This window comes from Schistocerca americana, chromosome 4 (genome assembly GCF_021461395.2).
Source record: "Schistocerca americana isolate TAMUIC-IGC-003095 chromosome 4, iqSchAmer2.1, whole genome shotgun sequence".
Taxonomy (NCBI): domain Eukaryota; kingdom Metazoa; phylum Arthropoda; class Insecta; order Orthoptera; family Acrididae; genus Schistocerca; species Schistocerca americana.
The window spans coordinates 361,371,384-361,398,585 of record NC_060122.1 but is presented as its reverse complement, the minus strand read 5'-3'; the positions used below and the strand labels follow the sequence as shown (position 1 = coordinate 361,398,585).

At 38.5% G+C, this 27,202-nt stretch overlaps 1 protein-coding gene across 2 annotated transcripts in view; it reads left to right on the top strand.

The window, feature by feature from the left end:
* Positions 1–27,202, top strand: part of LOC124613996 (importin-7) — a 188,456-nt gene that overhangs the window by 117,221 nt on the left and 44,033 nt on the right. Inside the window, exons 16-20 of one of the 2 annotated variants that reach the window (XM_047142794.1) lie at positions 7,612–7,704; positions 8,684–8,907; positions 9,186–9,337; positions 14,956–15,018; positions 19,706–19,776. In XM_047142794.1, the coding sequence (XP_046998750.1) occupies positions 7,612–7,704; positions 8,684–8,907; positions 9,186–9,337; positions 14,956–15,018; positions 19,706–19,776 (603 nt within the window). Of the gene's footprint in view, positions 1–7,611; positions 7,705–8,683; positions 8,908–9,185; positions 9,338–14,955; positions 15,019–19,705; positions 19,822–27,202 lie in introns of both variants that reach the window. The other variant, XM_047142793.1, reaches the window with a different exon arrangement.

The window sequence follows — 27,202 nt, the reverse complement described above, 5'->3', positions numbered from 1 at the left end:
TTTGAATGCTCTACAAAAATTTGCAATGAGTCCAAAGATAACTTCTCCAAAGGAATCTAAAAACCTGAAAAGTTCTAGTGTAATTTTTTTAGTTTCTTGCATTTTTGTTACTACACATATAACAAACAAAAAATTAGCAAAAAGTAAAATTTAGAATGCAGGGTATTTTGCTTTTGTTGCATTTTATGCTGTTCCCTATTTAAAGGCATTCCCCCATCCCATAAAAATAAGCTTTTTAATTTATTTGCATATGTTTATTGTGCAATATAAGTGAAACCTTTTACATAAAAAACTGAATTGTTTCACTGAAATTGCTGGATGCAATGTGTGTGCGCAGTATGTGGCAAAAAAATCATCTGGGAAGCTACAGGTTGATACATTACATTAATACTGCATGTGACATACGCTAAAACAATTGCATGTATAAAATTCACTGCCTGCCTGTTATGTGAGTTACATTAGGCAAACTGGAAGAAATTTTAAAATGTGGTATAAGGAACACACGGAATTGAAAAGAAAACAGCATAAATAACAAAGCCACATTCACAGTTCACATTTCACAAGATAGTCACAAGGCACAATATTGAAAACAATCCTGTAATCCTTCATGCAATGAAGAAGAGCTACTTTATGGATATTTATGAAGAGAAAAAACTTGTACTCCCGTGAAAAAAGCCAAGGGAAAGGCACTAAATGAGCAATGCATTTCAAGGAGCACCAGTTTATTTGATATCTACTGCCTAGTTATTGACAACGTCCTTTAAAGATTTTCTGCAAGTTCGCAGCTGTAGCTAGTTGTTTGTAAACAAACTTTTCTAAGCAGTTGATGATGGGTCCAAACTGTACTAGTCTCAGTAGTTCCTAATGATTCAAATTTCACTTGTTGAAGGTCATACCTTGCAAGTATTTTACACTTTTAATAATTCCAAATAATTACTTCAACTTTTATTTTAAAAATGTGCAGTTGTAATTCTGAAACACATCAGAAGTTAAGGACAAGAAAAAATTGTTTGTTTTATGACCAAAATCGATATTATTTTGTGTCAGATACAGTGTTACTTTTTGTGGATTAGTTAATACTTTTGCCAAATTTGTTATTTTTTTCCTAAATTCGGTGTCTTGTTTTACCACTCTTCGGTGTCGTTTTCTATCAAAGATGGTGTTGTTTTTGCCAGATTTGGCATTTCCATGCCAACTTTGGTTTTTATTTTATTTTCCAAACTCAGTGTTGCATTTTAGTCAGATCTGATGTTGTTTTGCCAAATTCTGTGTTTTTTATTTCCCAAATTTGGTGTTTTTAAGCCAAATTTCAGTGATATTTTTGTTGTCACAAAGTTCGTTGTACAGGAAGTGAACCATCAGTTAAAGATTGTACATAGACCTCAGGCATGGGGGGAGATAAGAAGTCAAAATGCAGTTTTAACATTCAATAACTATCGGTTTATTAGCGAACTGCCATCCTCAGATTATGCAATTTTAATATGGCAAAATTAAAAATTTCACAGTATCTTGTAATTTATTACAGTATCAATCACTTTGCATTACTGTAGACTTATAACACTATAAAGTGAGTGTAAAAGTGCAAGTACTCACAAATTACATTACTTTTTTGGAAAAAATTCAAGCCTGGTTCACTGATATTCGTGGGAACAAAAATATCTTGTTATTTCACAACAATGAACCCAGCAGTGATGTGGGATGTTGAAGTAAATCGTTCTGAACTGTCCAAGGCTGTAAACATCTCATAGGTTGGTGGAATTTTGTTTGTATCCTCCTCCTCACTTCTTTCTAATGACCCTCCTTGCACCTTGGTCACAGCTTTTGGCATGTCAGATTCTGCAGAAGCACATACAGTAACACTGTCACATGCACTAATGAATTGCTAAAAGCCAATCCTAGGGTTCAGTGTCTTGCGGAACTGTCGGTTCATCAGGTGAAGTGGCATAGGCTAACTATTGGATATCTTCAGTGTTTCTGCGTTTCCAGACCCTGTTGTTAAAGCACTTCTATATATGATGTAGCGACACAGAGTGCCAGACTGCTGCGATGTCTTTTATTGTCAAGCAGATTCCAAATTGAGGTTGCAGTATTGTTTTCAGCAGCTCGAATTGCAGCGTTTACAAATCACTTACAATAAGCTCTCTTCATGAGAGAAGTGATGCCTTGCTCCAAGGGAAGAAGGCAGCTTGTTGCATTTGGTAATAACTGGATCTTTATGTTGCTTAGATTCATATCCTGTATGTTATGGGCAGTACATATGTCCACTGTAAGACGAACATGTCTGTTTTGAGCAACCATTTGACTGTTCGGATTAAGCACTTGCAAAGTCATGTGCAGTCAGTTAGACCTTGCTTATGATGAGAGTAAATTCAAGGTAAGGTGTCCACATTTATGTTTGTAAAACAACACTTTCTCTGGTATATTAATGACCCAAGGACGAAACTTCTCGCTGCCATTCGCATTACATACAAGGGCAACAATTACACATTGTTTGCTGCCTGCTCCACTGTGAAAATTATCACATTTTATCTCCAGGATGGAACTTGGAAAAAATTTGTAGAAAAGCCCAGTTTCAGCCATATCGAACACATCACATGAAGTGTACTTTTCCCTCATTCGATCGTATTCATGCAACAGACTGTTCGCACTTTCTTTATCAGGTTTATTTGTTTCACCACAAATTTGTATAGATGAAATTGAATGTCCCTTTTGGAGCCAATACAGCCAACCAGCAGAACATCTGAAGTCTTCAATGCCTATGTTTTTGACAGTATCACTTGTTTTTGACTGAATCATTCTGCCACTTTAAGGTATGTTGGATGCACATACGTGATTGAACCATTTCTAGCCGTAATGTCGCAGTGTCTTCATACTTAGCGCTACAAAGTCGTTTAGACTTATTTCTTGAACCTGATACAGCAGCATTGATGGTTTTTCTCTCTCTCAATTATCGTAGATAATGTAGATTTGGGAATTCCCAGTTGCTCTACAGTTGCTGTTTTCTTTGTACCGTGGTCCACTTCATCTAGAATCTTAAGCTTTACCTGTATAATAAAAGCTGTCTGTTTCCTCTTTGCCAATTTTTCTAAATGTTATTGAATTTATTTAAATGTACTGTACATGCTACTTATTGAGGTGATAATCATGGCCGCTGATGTACAGTATGTTAAAAATGTGTCCGCAATGGGTAGTTAGCTTTTTTTCCTTGCAATCATTTTGGAAAAAAATTAACCCTTGAAAAATTGTAACTTTCGAAGTTTGTGTTACAATGAAATTTAATTACGCTAGGGACTGAAAAAGAGCTCGTAATTTGCATTACCTGAAATTTATGTTAATCGATAAAACTTCCCATCATCATCATAATTTAAGACTGATTATGCCTTTCAGCGTTCAGTCTGGAGCATAGCCCCCTTATACAGTTCCTCCATGATCCCCTGTTCAGTGCTAACATTGGTGCCTCTACTGATGTTAAACCTATTACTTCCCATAAGAAGTAATATATTCCTGCTGGGATCAATATTATTAATTTTTTTCCCCCTTTATCCATGAGTTCATCTTAAGCGAGTTTGTGTTAACAGGGCTATACTGTATTAAGTTTTCATGTTTTTCATTTTTATAACATGCCCATTTTTCTCATTGTCATTGGGTGCAAAATGTTTCTTAAATCTATTTGACTTTTTTACTGTTTGATAACTTACTATTTCTGTTTTATCTGAAAAACATTCAGTGTAATTGTGAAACACATCAGAAAACTCTTTCTAACCTAAACCATGTTAACAGTTTTCAAATACTGGCTTTTACGGTTTTTATAATTATGACACACACAGTTAACTTGCGATTGTATCAATATTTTGCATTTTGATACACCTGATTATGGTCTAATACAGAGGCTGAAAGCGGTCATGTGAACTTAATCAAGTTAAAGAAACTGGAGCAACTTTTCATTAATTAGTAACAACACAATCCATGAAAATATGATGAACATATGCCGGAACTCAACTCTTAAAACAGTCTATAGTCTCACCACTATTTGCAGATGACATGTAATTTGAGTCATCGTCAAGTAATTAGTTTTCATCATCTACAGACTTGGCAAGGACTTTGTAAATCTGTAAATCATTTCCGCCAAACATTCTTCCTCTTCACTGCACATAAAACTCATAAAACAATTTGAATGCCAGCAAACACCTACAAAGCAAGCAACAATAACAGAGGCTTCAGAAACCTTGATTTTTCCAGTGATGTCAGTACTGCCCTCTAGGGGTCGCAGTAGGATTTACGGTATTTGCAGACTTCATACATTTGTGGGAGCTATAAATATACTTTCAGCACCTCAGAAAATTGTCGTAACTGGCACGGTGTAACATTACATCCACTGCCTATTCCCATTCTTGCAATCGCCGTAATCGGCTGCATGCAAAGTGTTAATGCAATCTCGATTTCCGAGGACATGAATACTTAAAATACTAATAAGAAGTTTCAGAAATAGCCTCTTCATTTCTTGTCATTGATTGCTGTTGTAATTAGATATAAGTACAACACGACAAATAGACTGAATGCAACTTTATTTCGCGGTACCGTTAACATCTGGAACACAGTATGTAAGAAAGATTCTGCAGCAAGACATATAGAGAACTGAGGCTGAGTGTAGCTCAGCTGGTCTAATGTAGACTGGGGCCCATGGTGGGCCCTGAAGGTCGGTCTCTCTCTCTCTCTCTCTCTCTCTCTCTCTCTCTCTCTCTCTCTCACACACACACACACACACACACACACACACACACACACACACACACACCCCTACCCCTACCCGAGGCCCCTCTGTGGATGACAGCACTGCAGCACGCATGGCCTTTTGAAAGTACACACACACATCACTGCATTCCTTCTCTCTTAGGGAGATCAGACTCTTGAGAGGCCCTTGCTGTCCTACTCCTGCTAAGCTGGTATGCTACAGTGGGAGCGTACAGTCTGGAGTGCTTCAGGCATGGACTTCCCATGTCAAACCATATGGCAACATCGGAAATGCTGATGAGGTGTAGCAGTGTCGTTGACTGGCGCTCATGGAGTAGCTCCACCAGCCTCCTCGCCAAATGACTTGAGACAATACGAGGAGAGCAACCGATCTAAGGCAGCATGTACTTTTTAATCTGACTTTTGAACATTTGCACTAGGCATTCCACCTCACCGTTAGATTGTGAATGGAATGGTGGGACAAGGATGTGATGGATACCACAGAAATCGCAAAATGCCAAAAACTCTTGCGACGAAAATTGTGGACCATTATTGGACACTAACATCGTGGGCAAGCCTTAGAGTGAAAAGTTTTAGATGGTGGCAGTTATGGATGTGGAAATTCAATGAACGATGTACAGGAAACTAGAATATGTGTCAGTGACCAACAGCCAATATGCGTTGAGAAAGGGGCCAACAAAATCCACTTGCATACAGTCCCATTTATGCAATGGTGGCGACCAAGAAGACAGTGAGGCCCGGGGAGCTGCTTGGTGCATCACACAGTGTGAACAGGAGGCAACGGGGCATGTACCGTCACTGTCCAAACTGGGCCAAAACATGTCAACGGGCGAACACTTTTGTGCGTGATACACCCCAATGATTTGCATGTAATGTACGGAGAACCTTTGAATGAAGCACTGAGATCACTATCCAAGGGGCAGCGTGGTCTGTGTCTAAAAGCGGAACACTAGCCAAAAAAGAGAATATGTCAAAAGATGTGACAATTATGGAGGGGATCAGAGACACAAGAAGGTGGTGAGTCTGGCCAACCATGTTGTACGAATGTTACAACCTTCAGCAAAACGAGATTAAAAGCTACGTCCTTCGCGATCCCTGTGTTGGTCGCAGGAAAACCATCAACTTTGTGCTGTGCCGTGACATCAATTTCAAAACAAAGCAATTCGTCCTGATCAGATCCTGGGTCGTGACCAGCCAGCAGGCGAGACAAAGCATCGGCATTTGCACATTGATTCATAGGGCAGAAATGAATCTCGTAGTTGTAATGCGAAAGGAAAAGAGCCTAACATTGAATGTGATGTGATGCTTTCTCTGGTAATGATGCAGTAGGACTGCATAAGAAAACCAATGATTCGTGATTGGTGACTAGGTAGAATTTGGTACTGTAGAGAAAAAGATGGAATTTCTTGATAGCATATACAATAGTCGACGCTTTCTTTTCTATCTGAGAGTACCTAGTTTGAGTAGGAGTCATCAGTTTTTAGGCATAAGCAATAGCCCACTCAGAGCCATTGGGATATCTATGAGTAGGGACCGGAAAGTGTAGGATCTAGTTTTTGCGAAATTCGTATCTCTCTCTCTCTCTCTCTCTCTCTCTCTCTCTCTCTCTCTCTCTCTCTCTCTCTTTTATGATTAGACGCATAAATTTTAGAATTTGTCATGCAACCTGTGTTAGAACAAACAAAGCCATAGGCCAAAGGCAAGCAGGGTATTGTTAATGACATAGTTCAGGCCCGACCTCTAGTGGTATTCAATGCAACCACACTTCAAAATATCTGCACCTAAATTTTCACCTTAAGTGTCTGCATTATACCATTTTTTCAGCTTTAGCTAACAAACAAGCATAGATGTTTCTTTGGAAATCTTGGGTCCCACAGTTGAGTACTGCATTGCATTACACAGTGTGTATTTTAAATTGGCCATTCAACCACCCACGTTTATCATGGCATCAGATCACTGAGTGCATTGGTGCAGCGTTGCATTCATACACTTTTTATTTTCCAAACTGGTTCTTAGGCAGTTTATCTTTCCAAACTGGGCTTTACTAGGTGATGTACGATACCAGTAACTGAAAATTGGTTAAGTTTTCAATATTTATATGCAGAAAATAAAGCTATTTCAAACTGTCTACGATAAAATAGTTCGTCTGGATACATTCTGCTCTGATATAGCATCTATTAAGTAATTTATATATAAAAACAAAGATGAGGTGACTTACCGAACAAATGCGCTGGCAGGTCGATAGACACACAAACAAACACAAACACACACACAAAATTCAAGCTTTCGCAACAAACTGTTGCCTCATCAGGAAAGAGAGAAGGAGAGGGGAAGACGAAAGGAAGTGGGTTTTAAGGGAGAGGGTAAGGAGTCATTCCAATCCCGGGAGCGGAAAGACTTACCTTAGGGGGAAAAAAAGGTAAGTCTTTCCGCTCCCGGGATTGGAATGACTCCTTACCCTCTCCCTTAAAACCCACTTCCTTTCGTCTTCCCCTCTCCTTCCCTCTTTCCTGATGAGGCAACAGTTTGTTGCGAAAGCTTGAATTTTGTGTGTGTGTTTGTGTTTGTTTGTGTGTCTATCGACCTGCCAGCGCATTTGTTCGGTAAGTCACCTCATCTTTGTTTTTATATATAATTTTTCCCACGTGGAATGTTTCCTTCCATTATACTATTAAGTAATTTCGCATTTTGGGGCAGAATTTCAATGTTTCATATTTGACGACATAGCACTGCTGCATGTGCCTTTAGAAAATCGTGCATATGTCACTGCAATTACAAAAAGGCTTTTAGAAACTTAGCGTATTTTCATGTAGATTGCTTCCTGTGTTTATGAGATATTGATGTGTGCATTGACTCTAGGTTCTGACAGGTGATTCAGGAGAGGATCCTGAATGCCATGCAGCAAAATTGCTTGAAGTTATCATTCTGCAGTGCAAAGGACGCATAGATCAGGTATGCATTGACTTCTTTTCTACCTTGCACCTTTTGGTTATTGTTCTTATCAGAATTTTTGTTAAACATTGAAGGTGTTTATGTATTCAGTGTCTGTATTCATTTGAATTTTTCATTCTTATTAATTGTTTGCTTACTTTTTTTCTTCTGGAGGAAAGAGTGTATACTTCTACATTTAAAGAGAGAGTTATAAAATAGTTACTAGATTTTTAATGTAGAAATGCTTCCACGTATGTAGTTTGCACGACTGATTTCTGGTAAAACAAAAAAATTTCCGCTTTTAAAGTGGGCTCATACTAATTATGAGAGGAAAACAAAAAGTGGCAGTATCTGTTAGATTACAATGTAAACACATTGTAAGCTGAGTTGACGTGGAAGTGCAGTCAGGTGAACAAGGCAGTTCGTTTGTAATCACTGTACCTATACAATCTCACCATATTTCCATATCCATAACATATATCAAAAACAGCACCTTGAGAATGATGTGATTGGACATAGATGTACTAAATTTTTTTGTGTCATCCACTGTATGTGATTTGTGGATAAATTTATATACAAAGCCACATGAACAAGCTACATGTCTTGTTTAGAAATATATGTTACTGATAAATATGATACACATATTTTATTATTTGATAATTTCTTTCAGCACAACCTTTTTTTTCTGATCAGATTTGTGTTCATAACAACACACAGCAATTAGTATTAAATTTTGTAGGTGCATTATTTCCACCTTGAAATTGAAATTTACCAGTTCTGTCACAGGAATACCAGCTGGACACAATTTTATTTAATGTGTGACTTAAAAAATATTGGTAACTGAAATTTATTTTTTTGTATGTAGAGTATTTATGAAGGTAGCAGTTGTGCTCTTTTGAATAAACGCACAGAATTGCTACCTATCTTGCAGTAGTATTTTTAAATCATTTCTTATGGAAAAATATTATTTTCACTAATTTATTTATCTGTTTTCCTCCAGTGCATACCATCCTTTGTAGAGCTTGTGCTTCAGCGGCTGACTCGTGAAGTTAAAACATCTGAATTACGAACTATGTGTTTGCAAGTTGTGATAGCAGCACTGTACTACAATCCACAACTTCTTTTTGAAACTTTGGAGAAACTTCAAATGGTCGTTTCACCAACTGAATCAATTACATCCCACTTTGTGAAGCAGTGGATACATGATACAGATTGCTTTTTAGGGTAAATTTTCTTATTTGTTTGTATAATATTAAATAGATAAGTATTGCCTATTAAATTAAGCGAAAAGTTGCGGTGGGGGGTCTTATAAGTAATAGATGTAGATGGATGTTGAAGTTGTCTGCTTTTATACGCAATGTGTGTAGGGCATGCTGAAAATATGTATGTCTTATTCGAATGAGGAATTTAAAGTGCATCTTCAATACGTCGTGAAAACCTCTCTTTGCTCTAGCTTGCCTGTACCCCACATATTACAACACACTTTTCTTTTGCTTCTGCAGATTACATGACCGGAAGCTGTGTGTTCTGGGATTGTGCACTCTATTGAGCACGACAGGTGCTGCTCGTTCTGTAGCATTACCAAATGAATGTGCATCACAGATAATTCCTTCACTTATTCTTCTATTTGATGGGCTGAGGAGAGCATATGTTGGTGAGTTCAAAACACAAGAAAAGCTTTGTCTGTGGTATGGTGTTTCAAAATGTAATACATACATGCAGGTCCAATTATTAAGTTTTCATGCAGGAAAAAAGAAAGGAAAAAAAAAAACCAGAAAAATTCAACTATTCCCCAATTGCTTATCAATTTTTTTGTACTGTGTGTATTGTATTATTAATGTGTTGTGCTTTCCTAAGTGTCAAATGTTAAATTATGATCATGATGCGTAGAAAGGGTTCTACATTGTAAGATAAATAGTTATGATATAATGTTCTTGCAATAAGTTGTACAAAAGTGAACGACTGACGAGCAGTGAAGTTTTTGAGATTTTTGAGTCTTATTTTCAGTAATTGATCAAGGTGAGAAAGCAAATAGAGAGAGACTGTAACAAAACTTCTGTACAACATACCCAGTAAGAATTTATCCAGGTCAGATCTATGAACATAGTCAGGACAGAACTCTCAAGCTTGACTCATATATAATATTACTGAAGCAATTTGCATAATTTTGTGGTTAAGTCATTGTTGAATGCAGTGATTAACTTGTTCAATATAAGCTTGTTCAAGGTGCTCTCAATACAACATAACACTGCACAACGATAAACAACTATATTTGGAACAGCTCAAGTACAGTACAAAATGTTCATAAGTGTAATAGTTAAGTAACAAACAACAGCATAACCAAATTAATGGCAAATCAGAGTATAAAAGTGCAGTACAATAGAATGACTGTAAACAGTTTGAGCGATGAAGTGTGTTTATGAGCTGCTGTGTTGGCTTTAGATGGGAGCCATAATTCACAGAATTAGCAGTGGCACTAGCATGACACCAGGACACGCACCTGAGACTGTACACTGATGTTGATGTCTCTGGTGCCACTCTTGGAGGCTGGCCACATAATGTGCATCCGGCTGGATTGACACGGCTCAGCACACCGTGCCATGCTGAGCTCTTCATCAGTGGGAGCAGTAGTGCCGTATGTTGCGCAGATTGTGATCGCTGAGGTGTAAAGCAACTATGGTCTAGTTGTGGCTGGAAGATTCAGTGGTATCTACAGCTGGGTAATGCCTTGGAAATGCCAGCCAAAAAGTGCAGTAACCCAGTGGGTTACAGGAGTCCTTCCCTCTTACGGAGGCAGGAAGCTGTCCAGTGAAGCATGGCCTCGCGCCATGCGGAATGTCAGGAGATTGGTGGTTGGGGGGGATTCTGACAGGTACAAGATAACCATGTTGGCAGACTGACTCGTGAGGTGACGAGCTCACTGTGTGCAGATGCTGGTGCCTAAGACCAGAATTGGCCGCAATGGTGACAGCCACATTGTGACCTGGGCAGTGGCTGGGTGAAAGTCGGTGGAGCCGGTGCGGGCACCGTGTCCACATCGGGCTCAAGAGAGTGTGGTTGCCACTTGTAGCAATGGACCTGTAGGTACTTACGTAGTGGCAACATCGGTGGGGCCAGTGGTTTCGTTGAATGATGAAGCGGACTGCAGCTAGAGGCACTACAGCTGGTAGACCTGCGGCAGAGTTCAGTAACAGGACTGACAAGTTTTCAGCTGGGAGTGAGTTGCAGATTGTGGTGAAAGACAAAGATGTTGGGGGGCAGGTAAGAAGAGCTGTGACTGGCATTCAAATGAAGAAATTGGAAAATCAGAACAGTGTAAGATAGGGGTTGTAGCAAGTGGAGGCAGCCACCTGCCGATGCTACGGAGGTGGAGCCGATTCTGACGATGGGCAACCATTCTGTTGCCTTCATCGAATGTGAAGACTCGGTGACCTTTCTTCTCAGTAATGACAGCTGGGATCCATTTTTCGTGTTGTCCAAAGCTGCATGTGTCTGCAGCTAGAGGCTTGGCGAGAGCAGTACAGGTCGTGCTTCAGGAGGACAATCAGCAGGGTGCAGGGATGCAGCTATGTGGCAGCTCTGTCAGACTCTTGTCCTCGAATGGTGTGGCCCTGTAGGAACTGAGAAGAAATGTCAGATTCTTCTACAGGAAATTATTCACTGTAATTTTTGTTTGACATTAATGTGCATATTAGCCACCCTGCTTTACAGTTTGACTTCGGGTGGAACAGCAGAGATTTGATATGCTGGACATCACTCAGCTGACAAATATTTTCAAACTTTGGGGTTCGGAAGTGAGATCCATTTTCTGTTACAAATGTGTGTGGGAGGCCTTCAATTTGGAAGATTATTGAGAGTGCCTTTACTGTAGTCTCTGTGTTCGTAGAGTAGCCGTTTGTGATGTAAGTGGATTTTGAATATGCATCGATGACACACAGCCAGTTGGTGTCTAAAAAGCACTCCGTCTTCAGGCCACAAGTGGCCCATCGGGACCATCCGACCGCCGTGTCATCCTCAGTTGAGGGTGCGGATAGGAGGGGCATGTGGTCAGCACACCACTCTCCCAGTCGTTATGATGGTTTTCTTTGACCGGAGCCGCTACTGTTCGGTTGAGTAGCTCCTCAATTGGCATCACGAGGCTGAGTGCGCCCCAAAAAATGGCAACAGCGCATGGTGGCTGGATGGTCACCCACCCAAGTGCCGTCCACGCCCGACAGCGCTTAACTTCGGTGATCTCATGGGAACTGGTGTATCCCCTGCGGCAAGGCCGTTGCCTGGTGTCTAAAAAGGGGCCTTCAAAATCCAAATCGATTTGTTCCCGTGGCTGTGTGGGTGTTGCATTGTGAAAAATAGTGTTTAGATGAAGCTTGTTGTGTTGCACATTGTTGCTCTGTTTGCTGATTGATGCCCAATCAGTAAACCTGCAACATGTTTGTGTATATCTATCCCTATGAATTGATATTTTATTGGGGATATGTTGTTTGCTGTAGCTGACGAGCCAGCCTGATGTAGGAGTTAAGGGCAGTGCACCTAGCTGAAAATAAGTGTGGTAATTTAGGGTGGAGGCTGCTGCTCCCTTATATACCAATTACGGAATTTGCTTGTTGCTGAGTTACGAAAAGTTTGCTTGGTGCTGCATCTATAGCTTGAACATCTGAAATCACTGAGTTAATATCTATTGGTTGCTCGTATCGAAGAGATTATGGAAGGTGCATGTGTTGCATACATTTAATGAGATACCCATGTCTATTGCATTGTGACGGTCCATCCGGGCAGTCATAACAAGAATGTTTGAAAAAACAGTTCGTGCAAGATGGGAATGCACACCAGTTCCTGAGTCAAGACACAATGCATGTCGTCCGCTGGTGCTTAGACACTGCTCACCATTGTCAATGCTGAACTGCTGCTGCTGAACTGCTGCTGCTGCTGCTGCTGCTGCAACCACCTCATCTGATCTGCCATGACGACTACCTGGTACTGTAGTTACTGCTGCCCCCATCAGCCTAAGTTTCTGAATGTTGGCCTGCTGCTTGCTCAACTTTGAATGACTGAGGTTAAGCACTTCTTTCAGAATAGAATTGTGAAATTGCCTTTTAGAATAGAATTGTCAAATTGCTAGGTGCTCTGCCTGACTTTGTTATTGGGGTGCTGCTCTAATAATTGGATCACAGGTCATTACATAAGTATGTCAGTTTTTAGTTTTAGAAATTGTGAAGCAACATTTCCTGCATTACCATTGCAGTTCCGGCACACAGGCGTGGTAGGTTCAGCTTGGCTGTTTATGGAATTGGTAGAATTTGACTTCAGAGCAAATCGCATGGCACTGACGATTACTATGAAGGTAGGCATTCAGCAGATTACCCATTTCTTCAAACGATAGCATGGCAGGTTCGGTTAAGAGGACCAATTTGCATAATAAGTGATAAGTATGCAGCTTTGCCAAAGACAGCAAAAGATTTAATGGTGCCAGTATCACTCACCTGAAAGGCGGTGAAATGTTGATGTAATCGCTGTCCGTAAGTGTCCCATCCTCAGAAGGCAGAAACAGTCATGGTTAAGTGGATTGCCACTTGGATAGCTGCTTTGTGAGCAAAGCCTGCTGGCACATTTGCCTTAGAGTTGATACTGCAGGATCTGATGCAGTAAATGCCTCCATGGCTGAGGCTGTCTGAATCATTGTCTGCTGTTGCAATGCAAATGTTACTGAGACAACCACTAATGGCAAACACTGGTCGGATCGACTTCGCTGCCAATTGTGTTTTGACTCTCAATATTGTAAAACAATAAACAGTTATATTCGGAAAAGTACAAGTGCAGTACTAAACATTCACGAGCATAATAGTCATATTAGAGGGCAGACTAACAGTGTAACAAAGTTATAGCCAATCAAACTACCATAGCATAGTACGGTAGAATGACAGTAAACAGTGGAAGCAATAAAGTATGTATCTGAGCTGCTGCATCAGCTTTTAATAGGAGTTGTAGTTTGGAGAATTAGCCTGGTGCTAGAATTGTGCTGGCATGCTCATCTTCAGCTGTACATTTGTCAACATATGCGGTGCTGCTCTTGGCGACCAGTCCCACATTGTGCCTCTGGGTGGATTAGCGAGCACCAGGCAGCATGGCGTGTTGACTTTCGTGCCAGGAGTAGCAACGATGTAGTGTGCTGGTCCCACATTACTGCTCAGTCTCTATCTTATCTTGATCAGGCAAGTTATTAAATAAACTGCAACATTTTTTTTCATAATGAGACTACAAGCGATTTCCTGTGAACGCCATGTCTGCCTGAGGTGTGCTGCTCTACAATTTAAACAAAGTTGACAAAACATGCAACTTTCATAATATTTCTTCCTTTTCTGTGTTTGACTACTTACCACTGGTGGTGGTTGTGGTTGTGTTGAAGGTTACCTTTGGTTGGAGTTTCCAAGATCCTCAGGCTGATGGTAGCATGTTAGCTGATGATTATAGGCATGATTGTGTTTTTTTTGTCTGTAAATGTACCTTTTCTTGTACATAAAAATATTTGTTGCTGAGAGAGCTACATTTTGGTTTGCAGTGTAGAAAAATCAGGTTCTGACGTGGGGGATGAAAACTTTTCCTGAATGCGTATTCTGATTAGAGAGTTGAGCAGCTAGGTCTGATCTCTTTACCATTGGGACCATTGATGGAAGTGGAAAAACAAGTTATTGCAAATTTCTGTTGTCAACAGATCAGTGACTATTGTTATCTTAGTTCAATCACCTTTTTAGTAACTGAGCTCCTTGGCATTAGAGTTTGTATAGAATTCACGCCTGCAGCTGCCTCTCCAGTCTTCGCAGTTATGTTAAGTGGATGGCATATGATCACCACAGTGGTTTCATAGATGCTAAACTCAGCATTTGAAACCAGAGCTGCTAATATTAATTGGACGTTCCGTCTAAGTAGTCTGCGTAAGGCTGTGTGCATATTGTTCTATTACCCCCCAAGGAATATGTTTCATCATATGGCATGCTTATCTGTCAATGTGATATTGATTAAAAACGTGAAGTTTGGAATGTACAGGATGCACAATTATGATTAAACAAAAAAACTGGAAAACATTACTGTGGGCTGAATGTGCTCATTACTCACAATCACATTGTGAAGTGCAAAAAACAAAAAAAGTATCGGATTTTAAACACACACTGAAACACATATTTAGTGTAATACGAAGCAATAATGTCTGCTTGAGAGATAATGAGGTTTGAAACACAACTTTTGCTTGTGTGTTTAATGAAACATCCCATGTTCCAGCAAAGGCTCAAGAAGGTGAAGAGGAAGCAGAAGATGAAGAGGATGAAACTGACATTGATCAAGGTGATTACTTTTTGTGCTAACATGAACATTTTCCTTTTCATTACATTGAAATATTGTGTGTCTTTTTCAGTAATTGTTTACCATCTTAAGTTCGAATGAACCACTTATTTAGACTACAATTTATTTATATGAATTGATAATTTATGAGACAATATACTCCACTTTATTTATATTTATATGAATTCATAAGTTGTTAGACAAAATTTCTTTCCATTAATTACCTTAAAGAGGCAAAATGTGTAATACCACCAATAAATGCATCAACAAATAGAAAAGTAAAAAGGGATACACTACCTAGCTTTTGGAATTAATAGTTCCTTGATCAGAGAGCTGTGTGGAATGAAGGAACTATTAGTTCTGAAAGCTTGGTAATATGTCTCTTTTTTTTTACTTTTGTGTGTCTATCAGCAGTGCTATAAATATCACTTCCTTGAGAAAAGCAATGGCCAGCAATTGTCTCGTAATTTTAGTTTTATCAATTGAATTTTCCCTTGATACAATTATGTGTGTGCAGGGGCAGGAAAGTCGTTTTATTTTATGACCACATTCAGTGTTATTTTCTGGTCATTTCGGTGTTACTTTATATCTTCTGTTAGATTTGGTGTTATATTTATGCCAAATCTGGTCTTATTTTTTGCAATTTCTGTTCTTTATGTCAATTTTAGTGATTTTTTTTTGCCAAAGTTGGCATTATCTGCGAACTTTTCTATGTTTTTTGCTGATTTTGGTATTATATTTTTCATTTTTCAGTGTTAATTTTCTGAAATGTTGGTGATGGTTTTTTCGCTTTCCATCCGCACCCCCCCCCCCCCCCCTCCACCCTCTAAAAAATTATGAGTAAATTTTGCCAAATTGGGTATTATTTTTTTGCAATATTCGATGTAAATTTTTGACAGATTTTGAGTTGCCCCTTTTCTTACACCCCACCCCATGTTCGGTGCTATTTTTGACGTCATTTCATAGCTGGTTATGCAGGAAATGAATTGTGACTTTAAGATTACAGGAATATGTGACCCTCAGCCGGAAGGCAAGAGAGATTTCAACATCATTCAATAACTATCATTTACGAATATTTGTGAACTGTCATCCTCAGGCTTGTTATCTATTTTTAATGCAGTTTTTCTTAAAAATCACCAATTTTGCTTTATTTTGCTAAAAGCCACCAACTTTGTGTTATCATTTATCCAAAATTTTCCTGTCCATGTGTGTATGAACTGATGTTTATTTGTGAAATCAGTTGCCACAATTCAGCATCATTTCTGTATTGCGGAGGAAGAGTTGTTCAATTTCAGATACATTTTTAATTAGGGATTTCCCACAATATATTCCATTTTATTTGGAGGCTTCACTCAATTTGTGGCATAATTTGAAGATCTCCAGTTTGTCCAGTGTCACAAAAACCTCATACATTGTTTAAAAGGAGAGATCCTCAGCAGTGGGATTGACTTCTTGAAATCATCTATACAGTGATATAGGTTAAGGTCATCTATACAGTGATATAGGTTAAGGTCCCAGGTATCAAACTCTGCTACCATTGCGTGTGGTGGGCACTTGTTTCCAAGTAATAGACAGAGAATGTTTCAAAATTTCTCATGCAGCTCTTTAGCTTTATAAAAGGGAAATTTAATTGACTGTTTCTGCATTGTAATGGTTGTGGGTTTGAATCTCATCAGGTGTTTTGAAACTTTTCAAATCTTTACCAAAAAGATTTTAATCCTTACCTTTATCCAACTAACTGGGTTAAATGTCTATTTCTATTTATTTATGTTATTTTAATAAACATATTAATATCTTCAATTTGCTGTCCTTTTTTTCCTTCCTGCCATGCTTTTTCTACTTGATCTCTGTGCATATGAATTTAATTATTTTTATTTATTTATTGTAATATTTAAACAATGTAAAAAGCCAATGTATTGGTTAAAAAATGAAAGAAAAAATAATCTGTTTACATTGACTGTGCAATTGTCAAAAATGTGTTTTTTGTTATATTTTTTGTTTCAAGATGTACAGTTTTTGTTTTTCGTTAGAAGATGTACATTTTTTGGGTGGTTAACACCATAAAAACATTCAAATCTCCAATAATTATTTCACTTTGGTCAAGTAAAGCAGACGACGATTTCAACAAAAGAAGTGATTGTACATGAAGTGAATGAAAATGAAGAATGGAAATAATGATGTCAGTAACATGGGAAAAAATGTGGGATGTTGAAACAGAAAGCATCAAACCGAAGTTAATACATAAAAATAATTAAAATTGCTTGCACAAAGTTTCCAAGTGGAGAAAGCACAGTTGGAAGAAGAAATGAGTCATTTGAAGAAATTGTGTTGATTACAATGATGTGACAAAAGAATAGATATAAAATATAAGTCTAACCCAATCAGTTGAATAAAAATAATGATTAAAGTCATTTCAATGAAGATTAAAAAAAAATATATTTCAAAGAATCTGACAAAGTACGAACCCTCAACCTCTTGCATGTGAGTCACGGGACTTGATCTTTAAACTACACAGTCAGTCTGTTACAGGTCCATTTTTTAAAGCTGAAGAGTATCAATCAAAAATCAGAACGGTTTCCACCGCCTCCATCCCCTCGTGTTTCATCCTCTTCCACTAACTAGTAGCACTTACACCTCCATTAGTTGTTGGATATTTTTCAGTGTTGGTCTTCCCCTACAGTTTTTACTCTCCACAGGTCCCTCTATCATGATGAAAATTATTCCCTGATACAAGCACATGTTCTATCATGCTAACCATTGTTCTTGAGAATGTTCTCCACATATTTCTATTCACCCTGAATCTGCAGATAACCACCTTAATTCTTACCGGTCCACCTAATTTTCAGCATTCTTCTATAGCATTGCATCTCAAGTGCTTAGATGCTTTTCTTCCTAGCTTTTCCTAAGGCCCTGAGTCAATTCCATACAGTGCTGCCTTTCAGATGTTCATTCTCAGAAATTTCTTCCACAAATTAAGACCAATGTTTGATACTAGGAGGCTTCGTTTGGCCAGGAATGCCCTCTTTGCCTGTGTGTGTCAGCTCTTTTATGTTGTTCTTGTCTATCATATGTTATCTTGCTTCAGAGGTAGCAGAGTTTCTTCACTTCATCTACTTCATTCTCCAATTGTGATGTTAATTTTATCACTAATTTCATTTCTGCTACTCATCACTTTTGTCTACTCCGACTTACTCTCAAGTTCATATTCTGTGCTTAATAGACTGTTAATTTTATTCAGCACATCCTGCATTTCTTTCTAAGTTCCAGTGAGGATAGTAATGTCATCTGAAAATCTTATGATAATGTGTCCAAAAGTGTGAAAATTACTAGAAGTATTCTAATAGAATATAAACAAAAGAATCATACCTGAATGAGTAACTGAAGAGATGGAATGGATGTCATTTAATCTGCTGTGTATGATCCCTTCCTCTTGCTACTACTGGGAAGTAGTTGTTCGTTTACAGCAGCTCTGTAGGTGTGTAGATACCTTCTTCATATGTGAATAAATAATTCCTTTGTGGTAAATTGTTCCTCTCTAACAATTTCAGTGTCTGATGTTGCAACCTTTTGAGTTGAAATTTGTGTTTTTTAGAGGATACACAGGAAAAACTGTTCATATTCTGTGCTGTACCAAGAAATTTACTTTTATAGTGTTCTTATTATATTTGTATGAATTGCTATAGAGTATATTATCATGTCTTGTTGAATAAATACCAAAAATATTATAGATCACACCCAGTGTTGTACTATAAGATGATAATCATGTATTCCTCACATACCTCCTACCCATGAAAATTGAGAGAAAGTAGAGTTGCCCCCAATTGTAACTCTCTCTCTCTCTCTCTCTCTCTCTCTCTCTCTCTCTCTCTCTCTGTGTGTGTGTGTGTGTGTGTGTGTGTGTGTGTGTGTGTGTGTGTGTGTGTGTGTGTTTTTGCCAGTCCACATCTGGGTTTTATTCCTAGATTTTCCTAAGGCCCTGAATTAATTCCATACAGTGCTGCCTTTCAGATGTACATTCTCAGAAATTTCTTCCACAAAGTAAGACCAAGTTTCAAAGCACCATTCAGTAGGTACTCACTCTTTATGTGTATTTCTACCACAGAAGATTACATACTCTCCACACACATAATATAACATATGTTGTCGATGACCATTTGAAATCCAATGCAAGAGTCATACACAAGTTTTGTTGCAAAATTGAATTCCAGACATCTGCAATGGAAACTATGTAGTATATGCTGTTAGTGCCTCCACTTTATTTGATGGCAGATTTTAACATTTTTCATTGCCAATTTTGATGTTACCATTTATCATCTCTTGAGTTACATTCTGCGAACTTAATTCTTCTTTTTGTACCACATAGTTGTTTAGCTTCTTTGCTATTTCCTTCATTGTGTACATGGCATTGCACTCTCTCTTTCTGAGGAGGTCCCCGACTTGCATGGAGACACAACATGTTGCAGGCTCCATCCACATACCCTTCAATAAAAGTTGGTTTCAGTGTTTTTGATTAGCTGTCATTTAATGTGTTTCAGAAATTAGGGGTGTCACAATCCTTTAAATGTGAGCACAGGGCGTATGAAAGCACATAAGTGAGATTCATGTAGATTGCAAATGCAACAAACACAGAAATGTTGCGGTGCATTCACTGTTTTTAAATGTTTCATTCATGGCATTTTTTTGTTTTCAGAAATTTTATCAAGTGATGAGGATGATATAGATGAAGCTCATCAAGAATATCTGGAAAACATCGAAGATAAAGTACATAAAGCTAATTCACCATTCACTATTACTACTAGTATTCAGGTAGCCATGATGATGCTTTTACTAATATTTAAAATTTCAAAGCCTAGTTATAGTTTTATTGTTTTTACTTGTAAAATATTGAATGCTTCAAAATTATTAGCACTAAAATGCATGTTTTAATAAGTACAAATGTTTTTGTTAAAAAAGTGATCATCCTAACAAGTTATGTGGTTGGTTTGTCTGTGTGCATTTTGCATAAGAAAACTTGCACTTGAGTTCACTACTTGCCTGTTGAGAAGGTTGGCTTATAAGCTCATAATATTACTTATAATCACATCAAATAAATTTTAAAAAAATGCATCACATCGGTTCTGAGAGTTCCAGAACCTGTACAGAAAATTGGGATAGAGATCAACATAAACATTATTTCCGCCCCCTTTTATTGCTCATGAAAACCATACATTGCATGTTGTACCGCCATACAGCGAGACCTTCAGAGTTGGTGGTCCAGATTGCTGTGCACACAGATACCTCTAATATCCAGTAACATGTCGTCTTGCATTGATGCAGGCCTGTATTCGTTGTGGCATACTATCCACAAGCACTGTTGGTCAAGATTGTCCCACTCCTCAATGGCGATTTGGCATAGATCCCTCAGAGTGGTTGGTGGGTCATGTTGTCCATAAACAACTCTTTTCAATCAATCCCAGACATGTTCGATAGGGTTCGTGTCTGGAGAATTTGCTGACCACTGTACTTGAGCGATGTCGTTATCCTGAATGAAGTCATTCACAAGATGTGTACGATGGGGGCACGAATTGTCATTCATTAAGACGAATGCCTCTCAAATATTCTGCCGATATGGTTGCATTATCGATCGAAGGATGGCATTCACGAATCTTACAGCCATTATGTCGCCTTCCGTGACCACCAGCGCTGTACGTCGGCCCCACATAACGCCATCCCCAAAACATTAGGGATCCTCCACCTTGCTGCACTCGCTGGACAGTGTGTCTAAGGCATTCAGCCTGATCTTGTAGCCTCCAAATATGTCTCCGATTATTGTCTGGTTGAAAGCATATGCGACACTCATCGGTGAAGAGAATGTGATGCGAGTCCTGAGCAGTCCATTTGGCATGTTGTAGGGCCCATCTGTACCGCACTGCATGGTGTCGTGGTTGCAAAGATGGACCTCGCCATCTACGTTGGGAGTGAAATTTCGCATCTTGCAATCTGTTGCGCACAGTTTGAGTTGTAACGCAACGTCCTGTGGCTGCACAAAAAGCATTATTCAACATGGTGGCTTTGCTGTCAGGGTTCCTGCAAGCCATAACCCGTAGGTAGCGGTCATCCACTGCAGCAGTAGCCCTTGGGTGGCCTGAACGAGACATGTCGTCGACAGTTCCTGCCTGTCTGTATCTCCTCCATGTCCGAACATCATCACTTTGGTTCACTCCGAGATGCCTGGACACTTCCATTGTTGATAGCCCTTCATAGCACAAAGTAACAACACGAGACGTGTACCTCCTTCCTGGTGGAATGACTGGAACTGATTGGCTGTCGGACCCCCTCTGTCTAATACAGGCTGCTCATGTATGGTTGTTTACATCTTTGGGCGGGTTTAGTGACATCTCTGAACAGTCAAAGGGACTGTGTCTGTGGTACAATATCCACAGGCAATGTCTTTCTTCAGGAGTTCTGGGAACTGGGGTGATGCAAAACTTTTTTTGATGTGTTTATTTTGACCTAAATCCTCTTATTGCTGTGTTCATATAATACCTGTGTTCATGTTCTTATAAATTATTTTTCACATTTAACTGCAAAAGCTTGGTTACAAAGTAACTGAAATTTTTGCATGAAATTTCTAACTTCACATAAGCTAAAATATATTAATCATTTGGCTGCTTGATTTCTTTACAGTAATATATGAGTCATACCCTGTTTAGTTACCGTGCGTATTTTGTGTTGGAGTTTTTTCGCAGATCTTGAAATAGCATATGTGGTTGTGAATGCACAGATGGGATATGGTAGCTAAGACTAACATGTGGTGTGGCTCTAGAACGTATAATTATTCCTACATCTTGGTGTAATTTCACATGATTCCTTTCAATAATTTTGAGCGTATTGGTGTGTAGTTTTGTAACATCATGAATGATTGGTATTTCGTCAGTCCATCTACCCAAGTCCTAAGAATTACTAACTGACAGTAATCTTTGTCATTTTACTTAGGTACTGTCATTTCGTTATTTGATATACGCATAGCTGCCTACTCAAAATCACATACAAATTACTGAAAGGGTTAATTCTCAATCTTGTCGATGATATGACATATAAAATACCCCAGTTGAGAAGTATGATTTAGAAAGACAAAAGAAAGCACTAATAAAGCATTTATGGAATTCAGATTTGAGAGATGGATCGAATCAGCTGCATCTTACGTATCTGATGGGAGCTAACAATACATAATGAAGAGAAGGCCTTTATGTTGAAATTTGTGATGTAAGTCTGTGTCAGAAGCTAGCCAGTTTACTCAACCCTGTATGATTGTATTCTTCCAAGATCATTCCTGTCTCCCATTCTATTCAAAATGTCAGCTACTAATGCCAAGAAAATACAGCATGCAGATGATATTGCTTTAATCTGTCAGAACAAAGATATCATTGTCACCGTGCACTCTCAAATGGCATTACTATATAGCATGAATAATTTCGCTAATGAAAAAACAAACAGCAGCACTGCAACTTCATAATAAAGAAGCATACAGGAGATTGCATTTATCATTTGATGGGATAGAAGTGGTTGATAACTGTGATACTAAATCTCTTGGGGGACCCGGAAGTTTCAGTGCAAATGCCTCCCACATGTGAGAATATTGAAATCATGATGATTAACTGTCAAAGCATTTGCAATGTGACCACAGTTTAAAGCATTCCTAAAAAGAAGTGGAGCTTGTATAATATAAAGTAAGCTTGTATAATATAAGGTATAGAAATCTGAGTGAAACCTGAAATTGATAACAGTGAGATTTTTTGAGAAAGGTTTAAGTGTATATTGAAAGGATAAACTAATGGCAAATGGAATGGTATATTTTTTGCAGCAGAATAACTTACAACCACAGAGTAGAAATTGAAACTTGATGCAAAAATTTTTGGGCAAGACTCTGTATGTGGACATTAACTTATTGTTGGATCCTTGCCCCTGGTGTGACCGAAAACTGTGGATTAAACCTCAGTTTTCTTGTACGTAAGTTCTCCAGTCATACTGTAATCATCGAAGGGGACTAAAATTATCCAGCAGTCAGTCGCGATAATAACGATTTTCAGGTACAGCACCTGGTGGTGAAAGGCCAAGGTCCTGATCTGTCTCTCAGTACCACTCAAGTTCAAGGGGCAACTAAACTAAACAGAAAGACGTATATTTTCAGCAAACTGTATAAAAGGGGAATAATTATATCTTAGTGAAGAATTTAAAACATTGAGCTCTGGGCAGGAACATGTAGAAGTACTTCCGCTCAAGTTTAAAAGAATAGTTGATCACGCACTAGATAGATATGTGCTTAGCAGAACAGTTCATGATGGGAGGGATCATCCACAGTACAGTCAGTATAAAGAAACTTCCGAGAAAACAGAGACTACAGCATATTAGATGTTAAACAAAGTCTATAGTGCTTAGATAGAACTGCTAAATTAAACAGTTTTGGCTGTCAAGAGGGCAATATGTGAACCATTCAGTGGCTACTATAGCAGAGTTTTATCAAAAGATCTGTCTCGGAATCAGTTGATATTCTGCTCATGTCAGTGACTAGTAGCACATAAGTTTCCAGGCAGTCATGGACGAGACAAGAACTAAAAACTGTGGGTAGCAACACAATAGCCAAAATGCTGAACTCACTTTTCAAATGTTCCTTTACAAAGGAAAATCCTGGAATATTGCCTCAATTTAACTCTTGTGTACTGCAAAGAAGAAACAGAATTAGTGTCAGTGATGTTGGAAACCAGATGAAATTGTTAGAATTGACAAAAGCTCTAGGGCCGTGGGTAATTCCTATCATATTCTATGCCAAATTTGTGGCAATGTTCATCCTCCCTTTAACCATAATATACCATAGCTGTAGATTCCTTGGACAGAAAAACATCCTCAGCAATTAGAAGAAAATAGCCTACTGGTCACACCTGTATACGAGAAAGGTAGAAGTGATCCACAAAACTTCCATCCAATATCCTTGATGTCTTTTGTTGTAGAATCCTAGGTCATATTCTGAACTAAAATATAACTGAACTCAAGTACAATTGAACAGTTATGTGAAACCCAACTCGTGCTCTTCTCAGAAGACCACCTGTAAACCATGGATCAAGGCAGTCAGGAAGATCAAGTATTTCTTGCCTTTGTAAAAGATTTGGCACAATACCACACATACGCTTATTATTGAAAGTACAGTCATACAAAGCAAATTCCAACTGGATTGAGCATGTATTGATAGGAAGGAAGAGCATTTTATCTTAGATGGAGAGTTATGACAGAATGTTCAGTCAGATATTGGTAAGAATTCAAACTGGTGCAGAGATTGATCACTTTCTTTGAATGTTAAGAATTATACTCTCCACAAAAAAGGAAAGAGGAAAAGAAGCCATTGTATACTTGGAATCTGTCAACTCGTATAGGTACCTGTGTATAAAAATTTACAAGAATAAGAAATGGAATGACCACATAGGTTCATTCATAAAGCAGATGGCAGATTTAATTTTATTAGTAGAGTATTTGGGAAATGCAATGAGTCTACAAAGGAGACTGGGTACAAAAAAACTCATGCAGAATATTATTTGCATGTCAAACACTTGAAGATAGGTCGTGTCTATCTTTCGAATAAGGAATCTAGGAATATACTACAGCCCCTTACGTATCACTTCCATAGGGATCACAAAGACAGAATTAACCTAATTACTTTGAGCGCAGAGGCATTTAATGAGTTATTGTTCACACACACACACTTCACACATGAATGGTAAAGGAAAAAGTCTTAATAACTGGTACAGTGGAAAGTACTTCTGCCATGATGTTCAGTGTTATCTACACGGAGATGTATTGTATCATAAGTAAGCCTCTTCCACAAAATATATCCAAATAACTGCAATGCAAAAGCTGATAATCTAAGCAATGCTGCTGTAAATTCACTTATTAAGCTGCTGAGTATATTGCCCTTGCAGGAGAAAAGAGCACACACAATCATCAGTAGAAGTAATGCGTTGTTGACTGGCACAAAAAAGAATGAAAACTGTGCTAGTTTTTGTACAAATCTATTGGAGTTACAGTACATATGCAAGAACCCACAAGTGTGCAGCTACATTGTGCCAATTGGACACACGTTGCTAGGACTGCAGTTCAGTAGGTAGGCTGCGGTAAGAGGTTGTTAGGTGGGTTGGGTGGAGAGAAAAAAGAGCCAGGATGGAGGTTAGGGGAACGGTGGCTGACATGTCCGACGGAGGCAGCAGGTGCTTGGGATCTCAATGCCACGCATGAGCACCAGAGTCAGTGAGTTTGTGCAGCAGATGATGATGATGATGATGATGATGATGATGATGATAAAGATGTGGTTATGGGAACTGGCAAAGTAACAGAGGAAAGAGAAACTGTTGGGTAGAGGGTGTGGGTGCAGTGGTTTAGTAGAGAGTGAGGCCAGAAGAATTACAGGATTGATGGATGGGTTGCAAGGATACCATTGATATTTAGCATCTTGTGTTTAGCAGTATGTTCTGCTACTGGGTGGTCAACTCTGCACTGGACTACAGTTTGGTGGTGACTATTCTTTCTGGTGGACAGATGTTCTGTGGTCATACTCGTATACATATACACATTCTGCTTTAACTTTTCTTACACATACACAGAAGATAGACACATGTGTGAATGAAGCCATGATAGTCATTATCGGCATTGTGAGACCATCTCCTATTAAGTCATTCCACATCAGCTCGACCATAAGATTTTGTTAAAATTTTATATGAACATTCGCACTTTTCCCCAATGAACATAGGTACCACAACTGTACCAACAACCTGATTTTGCAGAAACTGTTCTTTAAAACTTTCCGAACTGCGCTAGTTAGAAAGACCGTGGTTTTAACTACCAAAAAAAGTGTATTTGATTGTCCAATGCCGGCCCACAGAGCTAGATACTTTGAAACAAAGTTGGGCGTGAAAGTCACAGCACGAAACAAATGTGAACTTTGAACCCTTGTATCTCGTAGAGTAAATGCATGCTGAACGTAAAACTTAACACACGATAAGTCGGTAGCAGAAGAATGTGGTATACAAAATTTCATTCACCTGCTATTTTCTAATAATTAAAAAATTCATTGAAAAGATTGTGATTTTCATGAAAATGTGAAAATAGGGGATATTTGACACTTCTTTTACAAATTATGCATTCTATTAGAGCTTCTAAACCAGTTTCATTTGAAGCAAGGTGTTTTAAGTGCTCCTCCTCCAGAACAGTGGGTTTAATTTCCAACATGGGCTGATGTTGCTGCTTAAATTGAAGCAAACCAGCCAGAAAAATCACACTGCAAGTAAAGTTTTAACTTTGGTTTCTTATATGTCATTGATTAAAGGCATGATAAATATGAAACTATGGACACAACAACTTAGTAACATAAGATTTTCCAGTATAGAATCTCGTTCACATGCCAGTTTCTAAATTTCTACAAAATCAATTCAAACATGACTTTCATAAATGTTACAATAACGGACCACATTCAATTTCCTTTTAGAAAATCTGTTTTCCATAATTGATTTCAAACTAATCGCACTTGGAAAGAGCATGTCTACAGACATCAGAAAATCACATTAGATTTCCAGTGTGCACCATCAAAGACGGAAAGTGACAGACAGATTTGGGGGAATGCGCTAACAGGCTACATTGTAACACCATGTTGTCCATGTTTCGATGCATGTGATTTTTGTCAAATTTACAAGTAATATCTCACTGTACTGCATTTGTCTATGGTGACATTGTCACTATCAGTCCAATAACATGAATTGTCAAACCCCATTGCCATAGAGGCCACACTAAATAACTGTGCAATACCAGCCACAGGGTGGATTTTTTCATCCAGGTTCCCAAGCCTGTAATTTGATTTCTTAATTTAGGTTCCAAAGCTTTGTTGTTGTGACTGTCTGCTCACAAAGCTATTTGCTAAGTATCTTATCTCAGATTCTTAAACCTTTGGGAATATCTCATGTAGACAGTAAGCAACCAGTAATATCAGTTATGATTTTAAACTTACCAACACTACAGTTCACATTTTTCGGCGTTTTTGAGTTGCTCTCTGCAGCTAATTTTCTCTAAATTAATAATCTCAGCCACATCTCAATATTAAACAAACAAGGAACTTGGAAATGAAATGTTGTTCTGCTAACCAGCTAGCATCATGACTTTTGGGACCAAT